At 47.3% G+C, this 24,938-nt stretch overlaps 1 protein-coding gene across 2 annotated transcripts; it reads left to right on the top strand.

Moving 5' to 3' along the window:
• The first annotated feature begins 1,080 nt into the window (after window positions 1-1,080).
• On the top strand, window positions 1,081-24,938 carry RAMP3 (receptor activity modifying protein 3). 2 transcript variants are annotated; one of them, XR_005724354.1, is made up of 4 exons: window positions 1,097-1,254; window positions 20,063-20,195; window positions 23,728-24,350; window positions 24,388-24,490. XR_005724354.1 is itself a non-coding variant. In XM_040259798.1 (3 exons), exons 1-3 carry the CDS (start codon window positions 1,191-1,193, stop codon window positions 23,981-23,983), a joined length of 453 nt encoding a protein of 150 aa, XP_040115732.1. In that variant the 5' UTR covers window positions 1,081-1,190; the 3' UTR covers window positions 23,984-24,938. The 2 variants fall into 2 exon arrangements, 1 of the variants encoding a protein (XP_040115732.1); XM_040259798.1 differs by having other exon boundaries at window positions 1,081-1,254; window positions 23,728-24,938.

Genomic DNA, 24,938 nt, shown 5'->3' with positions numbered 1-24,938 from the left:
GAGCCCACTTGCTCCATTCCTCTGACATGGGAAAGGCCCAGGCTGAGAGTAATTAATCCCTAGGCCTTCCTAGTGCTGCTTTCCTGAGCCCTCAGACGAGGCACTGCTGGGAGGGGATGGTGGACGATGGGCCTCGAAGGGCAGGGGTTCTTCATCAGTGACAATGTGGCTGGGCGTCCGTGGGGCCAGGGTCTGGGCTAGGGGCTGAGAGGGACAGAGGTGACCAAACCAACGGACTTGATCTGTGGTTGAAGTACCCTGAGGCCCTTGCTCTTGGGTGCCCAGTCACTCTCTTGGCCCTCATTCTGTCCCCTGAGGCCTCCACAGGGCACGGGGTAAGGACCGGGGCCTGAGGACTCGGTTCCAGCCATGGGCAGTGGGGTGTGTGTGTGTCAGTGTAGGTGTGTGCATGCCCCAGACTCTCTGGTCCAGAGGGGCACAAAGTTTCTTGGCAGAGGGAAGCCCCCAGGAGGGTATCCTAGGGCCAGAGGCCTGTAAGTACTCGGGGTTCTACCCTGAAGTCCCCACTTCTCACCCCCTCACAGAGATGCTTCCACTCACACCCAGCTTTCTCCTCAGGGGGTCGCCCCCTGCACCCACTTGCTCCCTCCCAGGTCTCCCATGGCACCGAGCCACACAGCCATCGTTCTCCAGACACCTTCCTGGGCTCCTTTGTGGGCTGGATTGAGGGTGAGTGCACCTGCTGGGTCCCCTCACTCCCGGCCAGGCTCCCACCCGCCGCCTGCCCCGCCCCCGCCCCCACCCCCCGCCCCGCCTGCTCCCCAGCCCAGCTGGACACCAGGGCTTCTAGGACCACACCCTTAGGGCAGAAGGAAGGGCGCTGGGGAGGGGATGCGTCCTGGGGGAAGGACCGGTCAGTGAGGGGAGGCACGTCCTGGGGGGTAGGACGCGTCCTTGGGGGGGCTCGTCATAGGGATGGGAGCGTCCTGAGGGGCAGCATGTCCTGGGGGAGCGCGACCTGATGGAGGGCACCTGTTGGGGGGAGGGAGGCGCATCCCAGAGGGCGGAGAGCACAGCCTAGGGGCAGGCACCTCCTGGGGGCGGGCTCTTTGCGGCCCCTCCCCGGCCTGGGCTCCGTCCCCGGGCGCCCCCAGCGGGGACGCAGCTGCACCGCGCGCCGCAGCTGGACTGTGCGTCACAGCTGGACCGCGCGCGACAGCTGGCCAGCCATGGGGACAAGAGCGCTGCGGCGCCCCTACTTTTTCCCACTACTGCTGCTGCTGCTGCTCTGCGGTAAGAGGACGCTGGGTCCGGCCCCGGGGCGCCCCAAGCTCCTCGGGGGTCGAGGGATCTGCGCGGCCTTTGGCATCCTGCCTCTGCACCTGGCTGCTCCTCCTCCTCAGCACCGATCTGGGCCAGCCCGGCGGAGGCGCGGTCCCCAGAATGCTCCAGCTGATGGTGACGGGCCGGGCTTGGAAGGAAGGCGAAGGGTCTCCGGCAGGCTGTGCTTGGCCAGCGGGCTCGGCCAGAGCCCTATCCTCCCTGCTGCGATGTCTCCGGCCTCGCTGTTCTGGGGCTGGGGACTGGCGGGCGTGTCCATCTCCCTCCTCCCTGTGAGGCAGTGTGCTCCCCGTCCCGGGCTCCCGGGTGCACAGCCGGCGCAGTGGTGTGGATGAGAGGAAACCAGAAGTGGGAGTGTTAGATCTTCCCTGCTGTGTCTGTCCTCCGGGGACAGTGTTTCACTGTGAGTGTGTGTGCCTGTGTCTGGAGCAACTGGCTGGAGGGGACAGAGGGTGGCTTTCTGAGATTTCCCCTCCCAGACCCCTTCTCCAGCGAGAAAACACGGGGCTCCTGGGAAGACACATTGCTCACAAACTGGGAATGGATTGGATGAAATGCTTGTTTTGAAAAATCCTTCTAAGGAAGTCATCCAAGAACCAGTGATAGGGTACCCGTGTTTGGGGAGGGCTTCCGTGGGAGAGCCTTCCTGAGCCTGGCCAGCTCTGAGAGGGGGAAGCCCTGGCCTGGGGGTCCACTGTCCCCTGGGTCCTTTGGGATGCTCCCTTGTTCTCACTGGCCTCAGTTTCCCTGACTGGAAGATGTAAAATTGGGCTTGTTTGCATTGCCACTGTTGGCTTCGATGACCTGGAATTTGGAAAAAGCTGCTTAGGCCCATTGGCATCTTGAACTCCAGGTTATCTTTCCACTGGTGATGTCTGAGGTGGATAAAGTATGACTTCATTTAATGTTCAGGGGTTAGAGCCCTAGGGTTAGCTGGATTTTTGTGTTAGAGGAAAGAGTGATTGGTGGCCTCCAGAAGTCAGGAGATCAGGAGCACACTGATACAGGATTTCAGCAAGCTTCAAATGCAAAGCCCTTGGATGAAGATTTTTTTTTAATTTTAATTGGAAGATAGTTACTTTAAAATGTGCTGGTTTCTGCCATACAACAACGTGAATCAATCATAATTACATATATATCCCCTCCCTCTCCCTGCTCCCGTCCCACCCCTCTAGGTCATCACAGAGCACCAGACTGGGCTCCCTCTGTTATACAGCAGCTTCCCACTTATTATCTGTTTTACACATGGCAGTATATATATGTCAGTGCTACTTTCTCAATTCATCCTACCCTCTTCTTCCCCTGCTGTGTACACAAGTCTGTTCTCTACTTCTGGATGGAGATTTTGGTTCTTGTAACGGGAGAAGACTCCAATTCATTATGACGGAAACTGAGGCTCTCCTCGCCCGCCTACAGCCTGGAATTGAGAAGGACCAAAGGCAGGCCCTGTGGAGAAACCTTCCATGTTAATAGCCTTGGGCTCATGCTGGCGTGGTTCTGGAAGCCACCTCATCTTGTCTCATTGGACCCGGTGTCCCTCGTCCACAGAACCTGGGCTCAGGGTCCCCAGCCAGTGTCAGCCCTCAGCAGACGCAGTCCAGCGCTGGCCTCATCAGAGTGAGGACCTCAGGAACTGACTCCTGACTGAGTCGAGGAGATGCAGAGAGGGAGGCCTGCTCACGGGCTCGTACTGCTTTGTCATTCATGGGACGGGGGCCATACAGCCCTGGAGGCTGCTGCGTCTTGAAGGAGGGTGCTAGGGCTGCTCTGGATGCTGACACCCCGCCATCTCTGAGGTGTCTCTGGGTGGTACAAATGGGTACAGGGAGCTGGGCTAGCAAGGGGGCTGTTTCTAGTGATCATAAGGGCCCATTGAGGATAGGCTCTGAAGGACCCATCAGGGAAGGTGCTTTGAGAATTACAAACCTTAATTCAGAAGCAGGTGCTGCTGTGCAGGGCCCTGGGGTTGTGAGGTCCAGCAGAAGTCCACTCAGCTAGGGCTCTGGCTCTGTGCCTGTTACTGACTGGGGCTGACACTGAACTCAGGTTTGACTGCTCAATGCTCAAAAATCAGTCTTGAAGACACAAGGGTTAGTGGGGGGAAAAATGCTTTATTCAGGAAGCCAGCAACCTAGGAAGATGGCAGACCACCCAAATCAACTCCAAGTTGCCAACCAGAGGGCAAGAGCTTTTACAATTTTTTAATAATAATTTTATGATTTTTTAATGTGGACCATTTTTAAAGTCTTTATTGAATTTGTTGACCAACTTAGACAGCATATTAAAAAGCAGAGACATTACTTTGCCAACAAAGGTCCATCTAGTCAAAGCTATGGTTTTTCCAGTAGTCTTGTATGGATGTGAGAGTTGGACCATAAAGAAAGCCGAGTGCAGAAGAACTGAGACTTTTGAACTGTGGTGTTGGAGAAGACTCTTGAGAGTGCCCTGGACTGCAAGGAGATCAAACCAGTCCATCCTAAAGGAAATCAGTCCTGAATATTCATTGGAAGGACTGATGCTGAAGTTGAAGCTCCAGTATTTTGGCCACCTGATGTGAAGAGCTGACTCATTAAAAAAGACCCTGATGCTGGGAAAGATTGAAGGCAGGAGGAGAAGGGGATGACAGAGGATGAGATGGTTGGATGGCATCACCGACTCTATGGACATGAGTTTGAGCAAGCTCTGGGAGTTGGTGATGGACAGGGGGGCCTGGTGTGCTGCAGTCCATGGGGTCACAAAGAGTTGGATACGACTGAGTGACAGAACTGAACTGACTGAATTTGTTACAGTATTGCTTCTGTTTTACGTTTTGGTTGTTTGGCTTCAAGGCATGTGGGATCTTAGCTCCCTGACCAGGAACCCAACCTGTACCCCTTGCCCTGGAAGGCAAGGTCGTAACCATTGGACTGCCAGGGAAGCCCCAGGGGCAAGAGCTTTTAAGGGAAAGCTTCAAGGATGTGCAGGTGGGGGCTATGTGCAGAACAGCACTGCTCAAATTGGAGCAGCTTGTATTATGGCTGCAGTTTGATCATCAGGCAGTTAGCTCTTTCTCCCTGGTGGTTTTAGTATCTGTAAGACAACTCAGGAATATGCACTGGACAGTGTTATCTAAGTTCTTCAGGGAGGAGCTAAAGATTCTGAGACTGCTGCAGGCCTAACTGCTACTTTTGTCACTCCATGTCTACAACCTTTCAGTCATCAATTCTTTTAAAAATACTTATTTCTTTTATCTATTTATTCAGCAGTGCTGGGTCTTAGTTGCAGCATGCAGTCTTTTAGCCGTGGCATGTGAGCTTTAGCTGCGACTTGTGGGATCTAGTTCCCTGACAAGGGATGGAACCCAGGTCCCTTGCGTTGGGAGCATGGAGTCTTAGCCACTGGACCACCAGGGAAGCCCTACAATGTGAGTTAAATAGGCCGCAAACAAGCTCTTTGAAATTAGCATAAAATTTGAGTTAAATCATATAAATCAGAATGACTTTCACATATCTCAATGTGTGAAAATTTCTTCTATCATTTTCCCCTTCTGATCGCAAGTCTTTCAGTAGAAAGCATTGATGATAAAAATATTTGTCCCTTGATCATGTTTGCTGCTTGCCCTGGGTCTATCCTCTGCCTTGGTGCTAGTCCTACTTTTCATTTATATGAAAAGTAGATATTTTTTCATATAAATGAATTTTTTTTCAGGTTTTTTTTTTTCATTTACATGAAAAGCCTAGTTATCCATGTTGGAGGAAAACTAATCAGGCATAAAAAGGACTACAGAGGTATGTGGACAGTGGGACATTTTATAGGTTATGTGTGTGTGTTAAGTTGCCTCAGTCGTTTCTGACTTTTTGCAACCCTATGGACTGTTGCCGGCCAGGCTCTCTGTCCATGGGATTCTCCGGGCGAGAATACTAGAGTGGGTTGCTGTGCTCTGCTCCAGGGGATCTTCCCACCCAGGGACTGAACCCATGTCTTTTATGTCTTCTCCACTGACAGACTGTTCTTTGCCACTAGCGCCACCTGGGAAGCCCTTTATAGGTTACACATCTTATCAGCTATATCAAATTGTCACACAAATGTTGTACATGCACATCAGGCAGTAGACTTGAAGCAAGCAGTGATACATGTCATGAGTAGTTATACTCTGACAACTTTACTAGGTCAATTTTCCATTTAATGCTCTCCATGAAGTTTAATAAACCAAATAATCTTGATCAGTTTAATATTTCTTTCAGAGATGCTTCAGGGGCCATTTGGAGAACTCAGTTAGCTAGAGAAGGAAACCTAACTCTTATCAAAAACAGTTCAATATTCCAGGAAACATTGCTCTTTTAACAGAGTGAGAAAACTAAACTCCAGTCTTGTATTAGTTTACTTTTGATAATAAAATTCATTTATTTTATTAACTTCCATCTAATCTTACTCAATCCTGACCATGCGTAAAACTTTTCTTAAGATTCCTTTTATGACTTCTGTATTCACGTAATTTTGTCCCTTATCTTTTCCCCATCTAGAAACGATGAGCTCGAGGGCAAAATTGTTTTTCTTTTTTCTTTAACAAAACTATCTCCATTCTTTTTTTTTTTAAAAAAATTATTTATTTAGCTGTGCCAGGTCTTAGTTGCGACACAGGATCTTTGATCTTCGTCAGGCATGCAAACTCTTAGTTGTGGCATGTGGGATCTTTGTTCCAGCCTGCATATGCTTAGTTGCAGCATATGGGATCTAGTTTCCTGACCAGGGTTTGAACCTGGGCCCCCTGCATTGGGAGTGCGGAGTCTTAGCCACTGGCTACCTAACGTTAGTACTCTTGCCTGAAGAAGTCCATGGACGGAGGAGCCTGGCAGGCTACAGTCCATGGGGTCCCACAGAGTCGGACACAACTGACTATTATTTTTAGTTGTTTTAATTACATATTTATTGTAATTTTCGTCCTTAAAAACCCTAATCTCTAGCAAAACCCAAAAGGCAATTAATTGAACTGTTTGTTATACTAACATTTTCTAATTGACAAACTTATAAACATGTTCTATAACCTCTAAAAACATACATTTTTTATAGCATAATTTCTCTCTTTAAAGTGGTACAAACATCTTTAGTTTTTTCTCTCCTAAGAAGACAAAAGATTGCTAGACTTGTATAGCAATCAATGTTCCAGTATTTTATCTTAAAAAAATGACCTAGACCTTCAATGAATTTTTATCATTTAACTTAATTTAGCAAAACTTTAAAGTTTCAAGTTACTGAGAATCAGCAATACGTGAACCGTGAACTCCCTGATGTTCAAGCTGGTTTTAGAAAAGGCAGAGGAACCAGAGATCAAATTGCCAGCATCTGCTGGATCATGGAAAAAGCAAGAGAGTTCCAGAAAAACATCTACTTCTGCTTTATTGACTATGCCAAAGCCTTTGACTGTGTGGATCACAATAAACTGTGGAAAATTCTGAAAGTGATGGGAATACCAGACCACCTAACCTGCCTCTTGAGAAATCTGTATGCAGGTCAGGAAGCAACAGTTAGAACTGGACATGGAACAACAGATTGGTTCCAAATAGGAAAAGGTACATCAAGGCTATATATTGTCACCCTGCTTATTTAACTTCTATGCAGAGTATATCATGAGAAACGCTGGACTGGAAGAAGCACAAGCTGGAATCAAGATTGCTGGGAGAAATATCAATAACCTCAGATATGCAGATGACACCACCTTTATGGCAGAAAGTGAAGAGGAATTAAAAAGCCTCTTGATGAAAGTGAAAGAGGAGAGTGAAAAAGTTGGCTTAAAGCTCAACATTCAGAAAACGAAGATCATGGCATCTGGTCCCATCACTTCATGGGAAATAGATGGGGAAATAGTGGAAACACTGTCAGACTTTATTTTGGGGGGCTCCAAAATCACTGCAGATGGTGATTGCAGCCATGAAATTAAAAGACACTTACTCCTTGGAAGAAAAGTTATGACCAACCTAGATAGCATATTCAAAAGCAGAGACATTACTTTGCTGACTAAGGTCCGTCTAGTCAAGGCTATGGTTTTTCCTGTGGTCATGTATGGATGTGAAAGTTGGACTGTGAAGAAGGCTGAGCGCTGAAGAATTGATGCTTTTGAACTGTGGTGTTGGAGAAGACTCTTCATAGTCCCTTAGATTGCAAGGAGATCCAACCAGTCCATTCTGAAGGAGATCAACCCTGGGATTTCTTTGGAAGGAATGATGCTAAAGCTGAAACTCCAATACTTTGGCCACCTCATGCGAAGACTTGACTCATTGGAAAAGACTCTGATGCTGGGAGGGATTGAGGGCAGGAGGAGAAGGAGACGACCGAGGATGAGATGGCTGGATGGCATCACTGACTCGATGGACGTGAGTCTGAGTGAACTCCGGGAGTTGGTGATGGACAGGGAGGCCTGGGGTGCTGTGATTCATGGGGTCGCAAAGAGTCGGACACGACTGAGCGACTGAACTGAACTGAACTGGAGAATCTAAAATAATTAAAACATAATCATTTCTAAAGAGTTCATCTAAAAACTTCTATATCATTTTTATGTTTTTACTACTTATGACAATATCATCATGGCAAATCAGTTTTTTGTTGATAATTTTTTCAATAGATATAACATGAATTTACTGACTTTCAGTAAACCTTTGTACAAGAAAAGTATCATATGTAGTACTGATGATTCTGAAGACATATCTGTATTAATTAACAAATCTTAATACTGGATGTTAATTTGATACTTAATATTCTGCAGAGTGCATGAACCTGAAATTCATTTTGGTTAGTTTTTTGTTGTATTTAGAAATGTTTGATTTGTAAGTGCTCACTTTTCTTTAAGACAGTTAGACATCATAGATTAATTTTGGTAATTTATAGACTAATTTTGGTAATATTATCCAAAGATAAAGACACAATTATGATGTGGCTTCCTGGTGGCTCAGACAGTAGGGAGTCTGCCTGAAGTGCAGGAGACCTGGGTTCAATCCCTGGGTTGGGAAGATCCCCTGAAGAAGAGAATGGCAACCCACCCAGTATTCTCGTCTGGAGAATTTCATGGACAGAGTAGCCTGGCGGGCCATGGCTCGCCAGTCCATGGGGTCCTAAACTTACTTGCATTTAAAAAGCCTTCCCCTGCCCCCCACCTTTTTTTTTTCCTTTTGGCTTGAAGTTCGACTAATTAACCCAAGGCCTGCTGGCTCAGTTTCATGCCTTGCTCTTGACCAAACCGTTGGGTTTGGATATTACTCCCGGGGTGCCTCTCTCTGCAGCAGTTGATCCCCATGATCATAAAACATTTAGCGGCACTTAGTCTCAGCTTTTCCCACTCTAGCAACCTAGAAAGGGCTGTTGTGACTGCCAGTTGGGCTTCCCTGGTGACTTAGCAGTAAAGAATCCGCCTGCAATGCAGGAGCTACAGGAGACGTGAGTTTGATCTCTGGGTTGGGAAGATCCCCTGGAGAAGGAAATGGCAACCCACTCCAGTATCCTTGCCTGGGAAATCCTGTGGACAGAGGAGCCTGGAGGGCTGCAGTCCATGGGATCCCAAAGAGTCAGACACGACTGAAGCGACTGAGCATGCACGCGTGCATGTGACTGCCAGCTGGGTTCAGTGAGTTCAGTCCCCATAACCCTGTGTGGGGACCTAGGAGTGTGGAGTTGCATGTATGGGAAGCTCCTGCCAGTGCCTGGCACACATTCTGTGAACACTTGAGTTTGCTAGCATCTGTGGCTCCCAGGGGTCACTTATCGCACCACCACACAGAGTGCCTGTGCCAGTGTGTCTGTGTATAAACATGGCACTCTCACTGTGTTTGTCACTGGTGGTAGTAATGTCCTGCTGTCGGGCCATCTCCTGTCGCATTGGATTCTATGCACTGAAGTGGGCCCAGGTGCAGTGCTGGATATCAGGTACCCCAGTGACTGCAAGGAGGTGCTTGGCTCAGAGGTGCCTTGGAGGTCCTCTGACGTCACTATATGGAAATTGAGGTCCAGGATGGGGAGGGAACTCGCCAGACCACAGGGGCTGAGGGAAGAACCTTCCAGACCCTACAGTGTCCCAGAGCCATACTGGCCATGGCCCGTCACTGCTGAGCCCACCAGGGAGGCCATGGTCTGCTTGCTGCTTGTTTGCACTGGAGGAGAATGAGAGCTCCTGTTTTTCATTTCCAAATGACTGGCCGTAAAAGCCTTTTCTCTTGGAAATGCATCTGTTTGGCTGTTTATCATTTCCCAGAGTCTGAAAGTCCCCTAGACAAAAGAAACACAGTCCTGCTTTTTCTTTGTTTCCCTGATGGAACCGCTGAAATGGTTTTCTATTCCAAGTTAATTTCTGAGACCTTTACTAATGCAGCTGGTTGCCTGAGTGGGTGGCAACCATCTACCTTTTTGGTGTTGTCAGGAATCTGCATCTTTACCTCTCTCTCTCTCTCTTTTTTTTTCTCTTTAATCTATTGTTTTATTGAAGGATAATTGCTTTATAGAATTTTGTTGTTTTCTGTCAAACATGAATCAGCCATAGGTATACATATATCCTCACCCTTTTGAACCTCCCTCCCATCTCCCTCCCCATCCCACTGCTCTAAGTTGATACGGAGCCCCTGTTTGAGTTTCCTGAAACACACAGCAAATTCCCATTGGCTATTTATTTGATATATGGTAATGTAAGTTTCCATGTTACTTTTTCTATACATCTCAATCTCCTCCCCTCTCCCCATGTCCATAAGTCTATTCTCTATGTCCGTTTCTCCACTGCTGCCCTGTAAATAAGTTCTTCAGTACCATTCTTCTAGATTCCATATATATGTGTTAGAATACAATATTTATCTTTCTCTTTCTGACTCACTTCACCCTATATAATAGATTCTAGGTTCATCCACCTCATCAGAATTGACTCAAATGCATTCCTTTCTATGGCTGAGTAATATTCCATTGTGTATATGTACCACAACTTCTTTATCCACTCATCTGTCGATGAACATCTAGGTTGCTTCCATGTTCTAGCTGTTGTAAATAGTCCTGCAGTGAACAATGGGATACATGAGTCTTTTTCAGTTTTTTTTTTCCTCAGGGTATAATGGCACCCCACTCCAGTACTCTTGCCTGGAAAATCCCATGGATGGAGGAGCCTGGTAGGCTGCAGTCCATGGGGTCGCTAAGAGTCGGACATGACTGAGCAACTTCACTTCACTTTCACTTTTCACTTTCATGCATTGGAGAAGGAAATGCAACCCACTCCAGTATTCTTGCCTGGAGAATCCCAGGGATGGGGGAGGCTGGTGGGCTGCCGACTATGGGGTCACACAGAGTCGGACATGACTGAAGTGACTTCGCAGAAGCAGGGTATAATATGCCTAGGAGTGGGATTGCTGGGTCATATGGTGGTTTTATTCCTAGTTTTTTTAAGGAATCTCCATACTGTCTTCCATAGGCTGTTATCAATTTACATTCCACCAAAAGTGCAAGAGTGTTCCCTTTCCTCTACACCCTCTCCAGCATTTGTTGTTTGTAGACTTTTTGATGATGGCCATTCTGACCAGTGTGAGGTGCTATCTCATTGTAGTTTTGATTCACATTTCTCTAATAATGAGCGATGTTGAGCATCTTTTCATGTGTTTGTTAGCCATCTGTATGTCTTCTTTGGAGAAATGTGTGTTTAAGTCTTTTCCCCATTTTTTGATTGGGTTGTTTGTTTTTCTGGCATTGAGTTGTATGAGCTGCTTGTATATTTTGGAAATTAATCCTTTGTCAGTTGTTACATTTGCTATTATTTTCTGAGGGTTGTCTTTTCAGCTTGCTTATAGTTTCCTTTGCTGTGCAAAAGCTTCTAAGTTGAATCAGGTCCCACTTGTTTGCTTTTGTTTTTGTTTCTGTTACTCTAGGAGGTGGGCCATAGAGGATCTTGCTTTGATTTATGTCATCAAGAGTTCTGCCTATGTTTTCCGCCAAGAGTTTTATAGTTTCTGGTCTTACATTTAAGTCTTTAATCCATTTTGAGTTTATCTTTGTGTATGGTATTAGGAAGTGTTCTAATGTCATTCTTTTACATGTAACTGTCCAGTTTTCCCAGCACCATTTATTGAAGAGGCTGTCTTTGCCCCATTGTATATTCTTGCCTCCTTTGTAAAAAATAAGGTACCCATAGGTACATGGGTTTATCTCTGGGCTTTCTATCTTATTCCATTGATCTCTATTTCTGTTTTTGTGCCAGTACCATACTGTCTTGATGACTGTAGCTTTGTAGTATAATTTGAAGTCAGGAAGGTTGATTCCTTCAGCTCCATTCTTCTTTCTCAAGACTGCTTTGGCTATTTGGGATCTTTTGTGTTTCCATGTGAATTGTGAAATTTTTGTTCTATTTCTGTGAAAAATGCCATTGGTAATTCGATAGGGATTGCACTGAATCTAGTAGATTGCATTTGGTAGTATAGTCATTTTCACAATATTAATTCTTCCTACCCTGGAACATGGAATATATCTCCATCTGTTTATGTCATCTTTATTTCTTTCATTAGTGTCATAATTTTCTGTGTACAGTTCGTCTCCTTAGGTAAGTTTATTCCTAGATATTTAATCCTTTTTGTTGCAGTGGTGAATGGGATTGTTTCCTTAATTTCTCTTTCTGATTTTTCATTATTAGTATATAGAAATGCAAGTGATTTCTGTGTATTGATTTTGTATCCTGTAACTTTGCTAAATTCACTGATTAGCTCTAGTAATTTTCTGATACTGTCTTTAGGGTTTTCTATGTACAGTATCATGTCATCTGCAAACAGTAAGAGCTTTACTTCTTTTCCAATATGGATTCCTTTTATTTCTCTCTCTTCTCTGATTGCTATAGCTAGGATTTCCAGAACTATGTTGAATAATAGTGGTGAAAGTGGACAACCTTGTCTTGTTCCTGATCTTAGGGGGAATGCTGTCAGTTTTTCATCATTGAGAATGTTTGCTATAGGCTTATCATATGTGGCCTTTACTATGTTTTGGTAGGTTCCTTCTATGGCCATTTTTTGAAGAGTTTTAATCATAAATGGGTGCTGAATTTTGTCAAAGGCTTTTTCTGCATCTATTGAGATTATCATATGATTTTTATCTTTCAATTTGTTAATATGGTGTATCACATTGATTGATTTTCATATATTGAAGAATCCTCGCATTCCTGGAATAAACCCAACTTGATCATGGTGTATGAGCTTTCTGATGTGTTGCTGAATTCTGTTTGCTAAAATTTTGTTGAGGATTTTTGCATCTAGATTCATCAGTGATATTGGCCTGTAGTTTTCTTTTTCTGTGTGTTGTCTTTGTCTGGTTTTGGTATCAGGGTGATGGTGGCCTCATAGAATGAGTTTGGAAGTATTCCTTCCTCTGCAATTTTTTGAAAGAGTTTTACAAGGATAGGCATTAGCTCTTCTCTAACTGATAGAATTCTCCTGTGAAGCCATCTGGTCCTGGGCTTTTGTTTTTTGGGAGATTTTTGATCACAGCTTCAATTTCAGTGGTTGTAATTGGGTTGTTCATAATTTCTATTTCTTCCTGGTTCAGTCTTGGAAGATTGAACTTTTCTAAGAATCTGTTTATCTCTTCCAGGTTATCCATTTTATTGTCATATAGTTGTTCATAATAGTCTCTTATAATCCTTTGTATTTCTGCATTGTCCGTTGTAACCTCTCCTTTTTCATTTCTAATTTTGTTGATTTCATTCTTCTTTTTTTTTATTGATAGGTCTGGCTAAAGGTTTGTCAATTTTGTTTATCTTCTCAAAGAGCCAGCTTTTAGTTTTATTAGTCTTTACTATTGTTTCTTTCATTTCTTTTTCATTTATTTCTGCTCGGATCTTTATGACTTCTTTCCTGCTACTAAGTTTGGGGTTTTTTGTTCCTCTTTTTCCAGTTGTTTTAGGTGTAAAGTTGGGCTGTCTAGTGGATGTTTTTCGTGTTTCTTGAGGTAGGATTGTATTGCTTTAAATGTCCCTCTTAGAACTGCTATTGCTGCATCCCATAGGTTTTGTGTTGTCGTGTCTTCATTGTCATTTATTTCTAGAGATTTTTTGATTTATCTTTTGATTTATTCAGTAACTTGTTTGTTATTTAGAAATGTATTGTTTAATCTCCATGTGTTTGTGTTTCTTACAGTTTTTTTCTTGTAATTGATATCCAGTCTTATAGCGTTGTAGTCAGAGAAGATGCTTGATATGATTTCAATTTTCTTAAATTTACTGAGGTTTGATTTGTGACCCAAGATGTGGTCTATCCTGGAGAATGTTCCATGTGCACTTGAGAAGAAGGTGTATTCTTCTGCATTTGGGTGGAATGTCCTGAAGATATCAATAAGATCCATCTCATCTAATGTATCATTTAAGAGTTGTGTTTCCTTATTAATTTTCTGTTTTGATGATTTGTCCATTGGTGTGAGTGGGGTTGTTAAAGTCTCCTACTGTTGTTGTGTTACTGTCAATTTCTCCTTTTATGTCTGTTGGTGTTTGTCTTATTGAGGGGCTTCTATGTTGGGTGCAGAGATATTTACGATTGTTATGTCTTCCTCTTGGATTGATCCCTTATTCATTATGTAGTGTCCTTCCTTATCTTTCGTAATATTCTTTATTTTAAGGTCTATTTTGTCCGATGTGAGGATTACTACTCCAGCTTTCAGAGAAGGCAATAGCACCCCACTCTAGTACTCTTGCCTAGAAAATCTCATGGATGCAGGAACCTGGTAGGCTGCAGTCCATGGGGTCGCTAAGAGTTGGACACAACTGAGCGGCTTCACTTTCACGCATTGGAGAAAGAAATGGCACCTCAATCCAGTGTTCTTGCCTCGAGAATCCCAGGGACGGGGGAACCTGGTGGGCTGCTGTCTATGGGGTCACACAGAGTTGAGCACGACTGAAGAAATTTAGCAGCAGCAGCAGCTGCAACTCCAGCTTTCTTTTGCTTCCCATTTTCATGGAATATATTTTCCCATCCTTTCACTTTCAGTCTATATGTGTCTTTAGGTCTAAAGTGGGTTTCTTGTAGACATCATGTATATGGGTCTTGTTTTTGCATACATTCAGCCAGTTTGTGCCTTTTGGTTGGAGCATTTAATCCATTTACATTTAAAGTAGTTATTGATATATATGTTCCTATCGCCATATTCTTAATTGTTTGGGATTGATTTTGTAGATCTTTTTTCTTCTCTTGTATTTCTTTACTATATAAGTCCCTTTAACATTTATTGTAAAGGGTTTGGTGGTACTGAATTCTCTTCACTTTTGCTTGTCTGAAAAGCCTTTATTTCTCAATCAATTTTAAATGAGATCCTTGCCAGGTACAGTAATCTTGGTTGTAGATTTTTCCCTTTTAGTGCTTTAAATATACCCTTCTGGCTTGCAGAGTTTCTGCTGAAAGATCAGCTGTTAAGAATATGGGATTTCCCTTGTATGTTACTTGTTGCTTCTCCCTTGCTGCTTTTAATATTCTTTCTTTGTGTTTAGTCTTTGTTAGTTTGATTAGTATGTGTCTTGGTGTGTTTCTCCTTAGATTTATCCTGTATGGGACTCTTCATGCCTCTTGGACTTGATTGACTATTTCCTTTTCCATGTTGGGGAAAATTTCAACTATAATCTCTTCAAAAAATTTCTCATACCCTTTCTTTTTCTCTTCTTCTTCCGGGACCCCTATAATTCGAATGTTGGTGCTTTTGATATTGTCTCAAATGTCTTTGAGACTAGCCTCAGTTCTTTTCATTCTTTTTACTTTATTCTGCTCTTCAGAAGTTATTTCCCCCATTTTATCTTCCAGCTCTCTGATTCATTCTTCTGCTTCAGATATTCTGCTATTAATTCCTTCTAGAGTATTTTTAATTTCAGTAATTGCATTGTTTGTCTCTGTGTGTTTATTCTTTAATTCTTCTAGGTCTTTGTTAATTGATTCTTGCATTTTCTCCATTTTGTTTTCAAGGTTTTTGATCATCTTTACTATCATTACTCTGAATTCTTTTTCAGGGAGTTTGCCTAGTTCCTCTTCATTTATTTGGACTTCAGTGTTTCTAGTTTATTCCTTCATTTGTGCAGTATTTCTCTGCCTTTTCATTATTATTTTTTAAAAATTATTGTGTTTGAGGTCTCCTTTTCCCAGGCTGCAAGGCTGAATTCTTTCTTCCTTTTGGTTTCTGCCCTCCCAAGTTTGGTCCAGTGGTTTGTGTGAGCTTGTATAAGGAGAGATTTGTGCTGAGTTTTTGTTTGTTTGTTTGTTTTTCCTCTGATGGGCAAGGCTGAGTGAAGTGGTAATCCTGTCTGCTGATGACTGGGTTTGTATTTTTGCTTTGATTGTTTAGATGAGGCATCCTGCACTGGGTGCTACTGGTGGTTGGGTGATGTGGGTCTTATATTCAAGTGGTTTCCTTTGTGTGAGTTCTCACTATCTGATACTTCCTAGGGTTAGTTCTCTGGTAGTCTAGGGTCTTGGAGTCAGTGCTCCTATTCCAAAGGCTCAGGACTTGATCTCTAAAATTCAGTGAAGAAACAGCATGAACTTTCCAAAACCATCTATCTTATTTTCTTTGAAACGGCAGTCAATTCTGGCATTTAAAGACTTTCCAAGTGTTTCATCCAGGGACTTGTAAATCTCACTTGTCTTCTCACAGGCAAACCTCAAGCTCACCAAAGAGGAAAGTTTTACTTCCAAGTCCCAGTCTTGGTACCACTGAGCCCAGCCCCACATCCCTCCTCTCTCCCTGGGGTTGGACTTTAGACAGACACCTCGCCACCTCCCATTCCGGTACCAGAAACTTTACCTCAGTCTTATAACACTGGATGGATTGTTGGGTTTTGCTGGGAGTTCCTTAAGCCTGTGCATCAGAAATGGTGCTCTACTTAACTGTCCCTCCATCCCCTCATAGAGGTCACTTACAGGTGTCCCATGGTGCCTGTCCTGTGCATCCTCATACCACACTGCCCACTCCCGCCATGGGCAGGAGAAGTTATCCCATGAAACTCGCCTCAGGATGTCACGTGGTCCTTGATGGCACATCCTCACCCTGCTCTGGCCAGGCCCCTGCCATGTTGGTGTGTGGCGATTCTGGGACATATGGAGATTCTGGTCTATGAGGAAGGAGGAAGGGAGAGGAGGAAGGAGTTCCAAGAGGGAGAATGTGCAGGGGGAAGGAGGAGAATGAGATGGAGGAGGAGGAAGCACTGAACTGGGTCTCAGTGATCTGACAGGTGGTGGCTGGGTTAGGCTGAGGATGTCCAGATGTTCCAGGTCCAGGGGTCCAGGCCCAGAGGATTAAAGTCCAGATCATCCAGGTCCATGGATCCAGGTCCAGTTGGGTTTTGATGGTGGTCCAGGGGGTCTAGACGGCCAGGTCTAGTTGGGCTGAACCTGGGAGGAGTGGCAGTACCAGTAGAGGCAAACCACGGTATGAGAGCTGCCTGGCTCATGCCCACGGGTGGAGGGTGGCACTCAGGAGATCCATGTAGGATACCCTGCAGAGGTAGAGCCAGAGCCAGGAATGGGCACACGGCTGGATGTGGAGGACATTAAGTGGACTTGGAGCCTGCGTTGGGGTGCCTGTCAATGAGCTGAAAGGAAAAAGTGCCTGTGCAACAGGGCGGCTGGGTCGGGGGAATGGAGCACAGGTGGCCTTCTCAGCTGCCTCCACACAGCTCGAGAGCCTGTGCCCCCCTGCATGGCCTGGACCCAGGGCTGCATGTGGGTTTGGCCCCCCACTCTGTTACTGAGCAAGTGGTCACAGTGACCCTGTCTTTTTGGGCTGTTGCGGGGCTCAGCGAGTTGGACCACACTTAGGACAGGGCACTCAGCAGACATTGGTCAGTACTGAAGCTGAGGGAAGCCTGGCAAGGGGCAGCCAGGCCAGCGTTCATTTCCAGAAGGGGAAACTGGGGCTCAGAGTAGAGAATAAGTGCATCTGGGCTGGGAATAGAGTCATGGTAAACATGTGGGGCTTTTTGACCACCTCCGACTCCTCAGCTCTCCCATTGTCTGTCTCTTAACTCTGCAGTGTGGGCAGGACCTCTCAGCACCTGGAACTTGTCAGAGATTAGCATCTTGGTGCTGCAGGCCTACTGGCTCAGAATCTTCATTGCACAAGATCGCCGTGCCTGTGTGCACGTAATTGTGAGCAAGCATTGCTTTCCCTACTTGTTTGCAGCTCTGGCAGTACATTGGAATCACGCAGGGGTGTGTTTTTTTTTTTTTTTTTTTAACAAATATGAATCTTTGGTCCCAATCTCAGAGTCACTCTTGCCATGGGCCAGGGCTGTGGCCTCAGGGAGTGTGGGTGTGCAGCCAAGTCAGACGCCTTTGTTCCACCTCACATGGTCATCCTGAGAGACTCAGTGCTGAGAGGGGCTGGGAGGGAGGCCCCCAGCCACAGAGATGTCCAGGTGGGTTCAGGTATGGTGGTCTGCACCAGCCTCAGAGGGGAATGGCTTTGTTCTGCTTTCAGAAGAATTGTATTACAATAGATTGTTTCCATCAAGGACTTCAGAATTGAGAGCTGTGTTAAAATAGAACTGGATTGACAGCCTGGGAGCACATAAGCCAGACCTGCTGCAGCCTGGGAAGGGGGCTAGGTGGCTGGGGGTCCAGGCCGAGTGGTGTGTGGGTGGGCAGTTGTGGCCAGATGGAGACAAATTGAAAGAGATGCATGACTATTAACTAGTGAAAACACCCCAAATCAGTACCATTCTCTTTTATAAGGGAAAAGACATAGGCCCAGCAGGGTGAAGGGTCTGTCCAGAGTCACACAGCAAACCAGTGACTCCAAGGGGGTGGGGTTGGGCATCTAGTGGTTGTGGTTAACTTCAGTAGGGCACCCTCTTCCTGCAGAGACGGCAAGGCTCCTCTTTGAGGGGTGTCAGCTTCCGGCTTGGCTGCTGCCTACCTGGGACCCCACGATGTGAATGTTCTGAGGCTCAGGGTGGGTTCAGTGGGGGAATGTGGAGTTTGAAAACCCACCTCTGCCTTCTGTTAGGCTTTAAATAAACTGGGAAGGCCTGCACACCTGCACTAGTCTACCTTTGGGTCCAGCCTCCAACGTCACTTCTTCCCCTTTCACCCAACTACTGTTAATGAATTGAGTCTTTAATTATTATGGAAAGACTCTGGTGATACTCTTGGCTCTGAAATATACTTTGTCCAGTATTAATGTGGCCACTCCACCTTTCTTTTGATTAGTTGTTGCATGGCATATTGTTCCCCACCTTTTACCCTGAATCTTTTTGAGTCATTTTAAGGTAGGGTATGTATAAATAGGCTGTGATTGGATTTTGGATTTTGCCTTTTGATTTCATCAAATAATCCTTGCTTCATTTTTTGAATTTTGGGTATGCCACGTGGCATGTAGGATCTTAGCTCCGTGACTAGGGGTCGAACCTGTGCCCCTGCAGTTGAAGCTTGGAGTCTTAACCACTGGACCACCAAGAAAGTCCCAACAATTTTTATTTCTTTAATGAGGTGCTAAGACTGTTTACTTTCAATGTGATAATTTATTGATATGGTTAATTTTAAATCTACCATGGTACTATCAGTTCTTGCCCCCACTTCTCTCTTTTTCTGCTTTCTTTTAGATTTTGTATTTTTTTCCACTTTTTTATTTCTCCTTCTTCCCCTTCACTAATTGGCAGTAATTATTATTATTTTTTGATTACTGTAGTGGTTGCTTTAGGATTTGTAGTATGTATCTTTAACTTAGCACAGTCTAAGTGATATTATATCAATTCATGTATAGAACAAGAACCTTCCAAACCTTTCATTCCTTTCCCCCCGACCCTTGGCAGTGCCACATGACTTGTGGGATCTTAGTTCCCCAACCAGGGATTGAACCCAGGTCCTGGCAGGGAAAGCACTGAGTCCTAGCCACTGGACCACCAGGGAATTCCCCTTTTGCCTATTTTTAAATGAGTCATTGCTCTTGCTTAATAGTCACAAGAGTTCTTTATCTATTTTAGATACAAACACTGTATCAGAGATATGATTTTCATATATTTGCTTTCATTCTGTGGGATGTCTTCACTCTTTCAATGGTATCTTTTGAAGCACAAAAATCTAAAAATTTGATGTAGTTCAATTTCTATATTTTTCTTTTGTTTGTATTTTTAGTGTCATATGAGAAGACTTCATCTTATACAAGGACACAGTGACTTTCTCCTATATGTTTATTCTATTTAAATATTTTATTTATTTATTTTTGGCTATGTTGGGTCTTTGTTGCTTCATGCAGGCTTTCTCTAGTTGCAGAGAGCAATGAGAGCTACTCTCTAGTTGCTACATGCAGGCTTCTCATTGCAGTGGCTTCTCTTGTTGCAGACCGTGGGCTCTAGGTGCTTGGGCTTCAGTAGTTGTGGTGTATGGACTTATTTGCTCCCATGACATGGATCTTCCCAGACCAGAGATTGAACCCATGTCCCCTGCATTGGCAGGTAGATTCTTAACTACTGGACCACCAGGGAAGTCCTCTCCTATATTTTATCCCACTGGAACCCATCTTCCCTCAGCCTCTCCACTCCCAAGACCCCAATCTCTCTGCATGCTGCCCTCCCTTGCCTGCTTCTTCCCATGCCTCACTAGAGGACTTCTTTCTGTAACTCTTCTGGATCCTGTCTTGGTGACACCTCAACGTGGGTTCCTCTTTCTGCACTGACTTCAACCTTCTTGAGTTACATGGAGGCCAAGGTGATGGAAGAAGACCTCAGCTGCCCTTGAGGGGCATCAGCACGAGCCTTCAAGGGTCATGACAGCACCTAGCCTTCTTAGTGATACAACTCTCTCCTCTCTAGGGGAGTCTCCCCCAGTGGGTGGCTGCAATGAGAAGCGTATGTTGGCCATGCTGCCCCACTGCGGCAAGACCTTCGCCGAAAAGATGATGAAGGTAGAGGTCTGGAAATGGTGCAACCTCTCGGAGTTCATCGTGTGAGTGTCCCTGCCCATGCCCTGCCCTTGCCCTGCACACAGGGCCTGTGCTCCCCAAGTTCCGAGGTTCATTCCAAGCCTCCCAGCCCCTCACTCCCCTCACTGACCACGCTGGCTGCTCCAAATTGAACACTCCAGGTTGTGCATCCCCCACTCTTCTGAGTGTGGTCATTTCTCTGGGAACCCCCGACACCCACTCCCCTTCCTGAATGTGGTTGGTGCCCTGCCCTGGGGTGCCTGCCTCTCTTCACGGTCCGTGCTGGGTGGAGTTGTCATTTTGGGTTTTCCTCATAGCACCAGCCAGGGCTGGGTCGGTAGTCAGGACCATTGGACCACAGAGAAACTGAGTCCCACTGGTTTCTACCTGGTGTGGTGAGGGCCCCACCACAGAGGGTCCTGCTTTCTAGAAGCTTCTGAGATATTTTTCATCTCCTGTGATCACTCCCAGCATCAAGTGTCTAGGTACACCTTTCACCTCCTTGGAAATCACTGATGGCCTGTGCCTACCTTCCCCCACTTCCCACTTAGAAGTCTCTGCCTGGCACAGTGCTGGTGGCTGCTGCATTCAACCTGTCCTGTGGGCCACGCCTGCCTGGGACCCCTGGATTTCTATCAGTTGCTCCAGCCCTTTCCACCCCAAGACCCTGACCCCTGTGCTGTCTGTTCCCAGTGGTTGTTCTATGGGCTTCCATGGCCATCTCCCCAGGGGACAGTGGCTCCTTGTGGGCACATCCACAGCCCCCTCATGGACTCCACACATAGCTGTTCACTGAACCAAATAGAACAAAATTTCTGTGTCTGCTGGGAAAGGGGAAGGGGGTGTTCAGGAAGGGCCTTGGCCAGGCTTCTTATTGTCCTTGGAACCTGACCTGAACACCAAGCCCAGAGTGGACACACAGGGGTGGAGGTTTAGGGAGGAGGTGTGACTTTCCTGTCCTGGGCTTCTGTCACCTGCTAAAGCCTCAGTGAGATCAAACAGACATCTGGCCCCAGGGCCGGAGGACAGTAGAGGGGTCAGCCGGGAGGGGGTCTTGGAGGAGAGAGGGGCCGATGTCTACTGGACTAGGGAGAAGTTTGCTCGTGGAAGAGGGAAACTGCCAGGGGCAGTTTGCCTGTCTTCTGGGTTCCACATCCCAACTTTCCCCTCTGGACCATGGCTGCGTTTTTGCTCATTGTGAGAGCACCCCCAGGGGCTGCAGGGAGGGTGCTCTGGGAGACAGACTGAAGGGAGGGCGTGGAAAGGCCCCAGGGTGACTAGAGTCGCTTGGGAAGAACTGAGCTTGTCGTGACCCTGGTTCCGTGATGTCACACAAATGGCAGCTTCCTTGGGAAGAACACCTTGATTTTATCTCCAGGTTGAATGCAGGCTGGTGAGTTAACAGCACCTGGGACTGTGTGTGGAAAGGTGTGCATCCCTGCCTCATCTGCCTCCCCAGCCCTGGGAATGCGGGGTGCTGGGCTGTGGGTGTTGGCTTCTGCAACTGTTGCCTTGTGCCTGAGTGCCTGACCCTTGCTGTCTTTTATTGTAACAACATTTTCTGTCACAATAAGGAGTCAGTTCCCAGTGATCTTGAGAAGCAGCAAGCGTGGGCAGTCTGCACATGGCCCTGTAGGTCTCAGCTCTGCCCAAGCCCTAGCCTTTGGGACTCACCCATGACCTCACTGAGAACCTGCTATGTGCCAGGCACTTACCAGAAGTGTATTAACAGCACCTAATTTGGTCTTTTCACCAAGGTGGGGGCTTTCACCTAATAGGGTCCATTTCCTTATTGGCTGAGAATTATGAACCCCATTTACAGGTGGAGAAACTGAGGCTCAGGGAGGCTAAGCAATGTGGGCAAAGTCAGGAAGATGGTCAGCCAAGCTGAGATTGGAAGATATCAGTTCGACATCCTGAGCCCTAAGCTGCTACCTTGTGCTGTTTTCTGTGCATGGGGGTCACACGGGCCTCAAATCACCCTCCACGTCCTGCTCCTTGTACCTTGTCTCAGTTGCACTGAGCTCTGTGGCAGGTGGGGGCTCTGCAGGGTGTTGGGTTAGAAGCTCTGGGGTGGCAGGCCACTGATGGGGACCAGTGGGAAGGGTGGGTCTTGGGGGTGATGGTTTGCCTGAGGACCTGGTTAGTGAGGCGACCCAGAGCCTGGACCCATCCCAAGGACCACATCATGGGTCTGCACATGGATTCCAGGCTGTAGCCTTTGTTTCCTGCTTTCTTTTGCCTTGTGTAGCTCTTCCTTGCCTGCATTATCTGAGGGGTGCGGGCAGATGTGTGCCTGACCAACCAGCCAAATGTTTGGGCTGGGAAACCAGTTGCCTCAGGACCACCAGGAGGAGTGGTGAAGGGTCTGGCTGAATGGATCTGCTGCCCTGTTTCTCCCTGCCTTTCCAGGCAGAGATGAGGTTGTGTACAGGAAGCTCCTGCAGGAAGCGGATCCTTCCTGTTGCTCAGGCCCCCCTTCCTGGGTCAGTACCAGAAGGAGAAGGGTGGTTGCAAAGCCTAGCTCCCATGGGGAGCTGAGGCAGGAACCCCTTCCTGCCCCATACCTGTCCTGTGTGAAGCACTTTGCCAGGTGGGCAGTGGTCGGAGCTGGCACACTGAGGCAGATATTCAACCAGCCCTCTGACCAGAGCATCTTGAACAATGGCTGCCAGTCTAGGTCAGCAGCCCCAGAGGCTAGTAATCCTCAGTCAGTGGGCTTTTGGATTGAATTCTGGGGACTGCCAGTGGTAACCCTTGGTTGGCCATATGGACCATCAGGAGCCTGGCTGTTTGATGGACGTGGCTCCTCGTTCACGGCTTGCTAAGTGCCTTTCCAGGTTTGGTCAACACAGACAGGAAGACCCTGGGCAGAGGGGGTCCCATGTGTCCTGTCAGGTGGGGGCTGAGGAAGGTAACTTTGGAGAGGAGGACAGGTGGAATGCCCCCCCACCTCCCCGCACCACCCAGTCGGGTTAATGAAGGCAGGTTAACTTGACTGGGAGGCAGCTGGCTCTTGGCCTCAGAGAGATCTCTTCCCCTGGGAGGCCCATATAGTGGTCCTAGGTGAGAAGGGCCTTGCAGGTCAAGGGGCTGTGACCTTTGGCCTTGGAGAAAGAGCCCAGGCTCAGAGTGTCCTCTGGGAAGACCTGGGGGTGCTGGCACCCTGGGGGCTGAGTCCAGACCTGGGGTGTTGGGAGTTCCTTTCCTTGTAGGGAGGAGGTGACAGTGTGGATGACCATGATGAGGGCAGGGATGATGTACGAGATGCAGAGGGGGCATGGGGTATATTTTGGGGAGCTCATGGCCTCAGAGTTTCTTGCAGGGTATGGGGCCACCACACGAGAGAACCTCAGGGCAAGGATGCCAGGGGGATGGATACTGCCAGACCAGCAGGCCCAAGAGAGGTTGTAGCATGAGGCCACTTTTCCCGTGTGGCCTGGGGCCATGCTGAGAACCGGTGGCCACACAGCACTGCCCCCCACTTTCCTGTAAGTCAGGGCCAAAGTTAGAAGGGGTGGGGGAGCTGAATGGTCAAACTCTTTGCCTTAACAGGTACTATGAGAGCTTCACCAACTGCACGGAGGTGGAGACCAACGTGGTGGGTTGCTACTGGCCCAACCCCTTGGCTGAGAGCTTCATCGCCGGTGTCCATAGGCAGTTCTTCCAAAACTGCTCGGTGGACAGGCAAGACTGGGAGGACCCCCCAGACGAAATTCTTATCCCGCTGATCACCGTGCCCGTCCTGCTGACCATCGCCATGACTGGTGTGGTGATGTGGCACAGCAAACACACCGAACAGGTGTTGTGAGGGCCTGGTGAGCCCGAGGGGCCATGCCTGGAGAGATGAAGAAAGTTCTGCAGGGCTGATTGAACTGGTGCTTCAGCTGCCCCCGAACCTTGCCCCAGCGGTCTTGGGCTGGTGATAGAGAAAACGTGCTGTGGCTGGAGCTTGTGTGCTGGACACAGATCGCCGCTGCTTCACCTGCGCTGACCCAGGCTGGGCTGGGGCCTCTGGTGTTCCCAGTACCAAGTCCCTTAGGGCCCTGTCCTGGCCTGACCTTGACCCCGCCTCCCAACTGACTTTACCCCTGACCCCGTCTCCCATTCTGACCCCACCCCTGGTCCTGGCCCCATCTCCTACTCTGACTCCACCCCTAGTCCTGGTCCCACCCCTGGTCCTGGCCCCACCTCCTACTCTGACTCCACCCCTAGTCCTGGCCCCACCTCCTACTCTGACTCCACCCCCAGCCTTGGCCCCACCTCCTATTCTGACTCCACCTCCTACTCTGACACCACCCCCAGCCTTGGCCCTACCACAGTGTCTCTGCTCTGAAAAGATGTGCCTATTCCCACCCCACTCCAGTACTCTTGCCTGGAAAATTCCATGGATGGAGGAACCTGGTAGGCTTCAGTCCAGGCGGTCGCAAAAAGTCGGACATGACTGAGCGACTTCACTTTCTTTCATTCTCACCTGGCTGGGGGTGGGGCAGTAAAGTGTGGGAGGGGGCTTTTGCGGGTCCTCGCTTTGCAGGCCTTGAGTCCTCTTGATGCGGAGCCCACATATAGAGAATCTGGAAGACAGAATTGAACTGGGAGCTCAAAGCTTGCGACCTGGGGTCTGTGGCGGCAGCTGGTGTGGGCCTCCTTGGTAATGGGCCCCTTTAAGAGCAAGGCCTCGGGGTAGGGGCCTTGTGCGCTCTACTGGTTGAGCTCTGTCTGCTGTGCCTGTGCTTTCTGTGAATAAAGAGACATGCTGCTTCTGA

Source organism: Oryx dammah, unplaced genomic scaffold, assembly GCF_014754425.2.
Source record: "Oryx dammah isolate SB20612 unplaced genomic scaffold, SCBI_Odam_1.1 HiC_scaffold_18, whole genome shotgun sequence".
Lineage (NCBI taxonomy): Eukaryota > Metazoa > Chordata > Mammalia > Artiodactyla > Bovidae > Oryx > Oryx dammah.
Note: the sequence above shows the minus strand (reverse complement) of the source record. Positions and strands in the feature narration are given on the sequence as shown.

What these genes read in the sequence shown, in the direction of transcription:
- RAMP3 (XM_040259798.1), top strand. Translation starts at nt 1,191, where the DNA reads ATGGGGACAAGAGCGCTGCGGCGCCCCTACTTTTTCCCACTACTGCTG. An exon ending in GCTGCTGCTGCTGCTCTGCG is followed by an intron (nt 1,255 to 20,062) that starts GTAAGAGGACGC and finishes TCTCCTCTCTAG; the next exon opens with GGGAGTCTCCCCCAGTGGGT. An exon ending in AACCTCTCGGAGTTCATCGT is followed by an intron (nt 20,196 to 23,727) that starts GTGAGTGTCCCT and finishes TTGCCTTAACAG; the next exon opens with GTACTATGAGAGCTTCACCA.